This window comes from Aristolochia californica, unplaced genomic scaffold (assembly GCF_029961685.1).
Source record: "Aristolochia californica isolate CCGP_79_NKW_82.1479 unplaced genomic scaffold, dmAriCali1.0.hap1 SCAF_3, whole genome shotgun sequence".
NCBI lineage: Eukaryota > Viridiplantae > Streptophyta > Magnoliopsida > Piperales > Aristolochiaceae > Aristolochia > Aristolochia californica.
In genome coordinates, this window is record NW_027181992.1 from 33,723,928 (window position 1) to 33,725,522 (window position 1,595).

Here is a 1,595-nt window from a genome sequence, read left to right on the forward strand (position 1 = left end):
TCTTCTATGAGACCTCTTTCCATTATAATTTTGGCTTTGTAAGAATTCTTATTGTGAGAGTCATGTAAGAGGCTTCCATATATTCTCTTCAAAAATTTCTAAAGATAAGTCCCTTCCCGGAGCTTCTGTTAAATATCTGAGTATCCTCTCCAGAGTTTGCCAATGGGTAAGTTGTTGTTATGCATATACCGACTCAGCACACTTACTGCATAAGATATAACTGGTCTGGTCATTGTATGGTAAATAAGCTTTCCCACATGCCTTTAATATTTACTTATATCAACATTTTCTCCAAAGTTTGCACATAGCTTAGTGTTGGCATCCATCGGAGTATCCACTGTTCGACACCCCATCATCCATGTATCCTCAAGTAGATCCAAAACATATTTCCTCTGAGATAATACAATCAGTTAAGACAATATCATCTCCATAAACTACCAATAATGCTCTTCCCTTTAAGGTATTTTTGACAAAGACAAAAAGATCTACTAAGTACTGGCTGAATCCAAAATGCACCATTGTTTGGCTAAAATTTTCAAACCAACCCCGAGGAGACTATTTGAGCCCATATCAAGACTTCCTTAATTTACATACCGACTTCCCTTCAACCACAAAACCAGGTGGTTGATATATATATATCTCTTTAATATCCTCATTCAAGAATGTATTCTTCATATCCAATAGATATACCGGCCAAGAGGAATTGGCAACGAGGGATAATAAGAAGCGTACCGAGTTTAATTTAGCCACCAAGGAGAAAGTCTCCTTATAATTGACTCCATAGCACTGAGTATACCCATTTGCAACTAGCCGAGCCTTGAGGTGAGTAATAGAACTATCTAGATTGTGCTTTGTTACAATGTGGAACCCACCATGGTGATCGAGCTGGTGGGACCCACCATGAGGACGTGGGACACCAAGAAGAGTCCTCACCCAAGCAAGCACGAGTTAAAGAATTAAGAAGCACAAGCTAAATTGAGTTAGAAGACTTGAAGATCAAGTGGGACTCACAAATATCTCATGAGATGTCAACCTTATCAAGACGAGCTGGAAGATCATGAGGGACCTACAAGGATAAGACCACGAGCTGGTCTTCTCCCTTATATTCACGTGAATGAAGAAAGTCCTAGTTCAACTCATATTAGTCTTCTAGTAGATTGGTTTGGATAGACTTATCTTAGAGAGTTAGAGTTGGCCTATAATTAGGATTGAAAGACTAATTATATAAGGACTCTACCTCCTCCTCTACTATAAATAGAGATGTAATTTGGAATTTATCAAATTACACATCTCATTCTCGAGTTAATCTCTCTCTCTCTCTCTTTTTTCTTGGCGCAACTTCTCTTTTCTCCTTTATTGTTTCTTCTCTCTACCCGAGAGTTCTTCTTCCCTCTTCTTCTTTTTCTTTCTTCTTTCTCTTGCTCGGAATTATGGAAAAGGAATCCTAAATTCAACATGGTATCAGATTGTTATATTTAGGATCCCTCGTCAAAGGAATGCTCTAAAGAAGTGAAGATCAACACCTCTTAAAGAAGGCTATTTTATGAATGAATAACACAAGTCGAGAGATAAGTGTTCAATTTGTTTTCTTCTTT

The 1,595-nt window shown here is 37.7% G+C and overlaps 1 protein-coding gene across 1 annotated transcript; it reads right to left on the reverse strand.

Annotated features, from left to right (window-relative positions):
* Positions 1-263: 263 nt before the first annotated feature.
* On the reverse strand, positions 264-1,295 carry LOC137959528 (uncharacterized). Its single transcript, XM_068806891.1, has 4 exons — positions 1,287-1,295; positions 691-885; positions 439-555; positions 264-392 (listed from the first exon to the last, which is right to left on the reverse strand). The coding sequence occupies exons 1-4, from the start codon at positions 1,293-1,295 to the stop codon at positions 264-266; spliced, it is 450 nt and encodes a 149-aa protein (XP_068662992.1).
* Positions 1,296-1,595: the final 300 nt, after the last annotated feature.

Bases quoted from the DNA above. Each gene is read 5' to 3' on its own strand.
- LOC137959528 (XM_068806891.1), bottom strand. The intron at 556-690 runs GTATATCTATTG...GGGCTCAAATAG, and splicing joins TTGCCAATTCCTCTTGGCCG to TCTCCTCGGGGTTGGTTTGA. The intron at 393-438 runs GTAGTTTATGGA...GTATTATCTCAG, and splicing joins TAAAGGGAAGAGCATTATTG to AGGAAATATGTTTTGGATCT.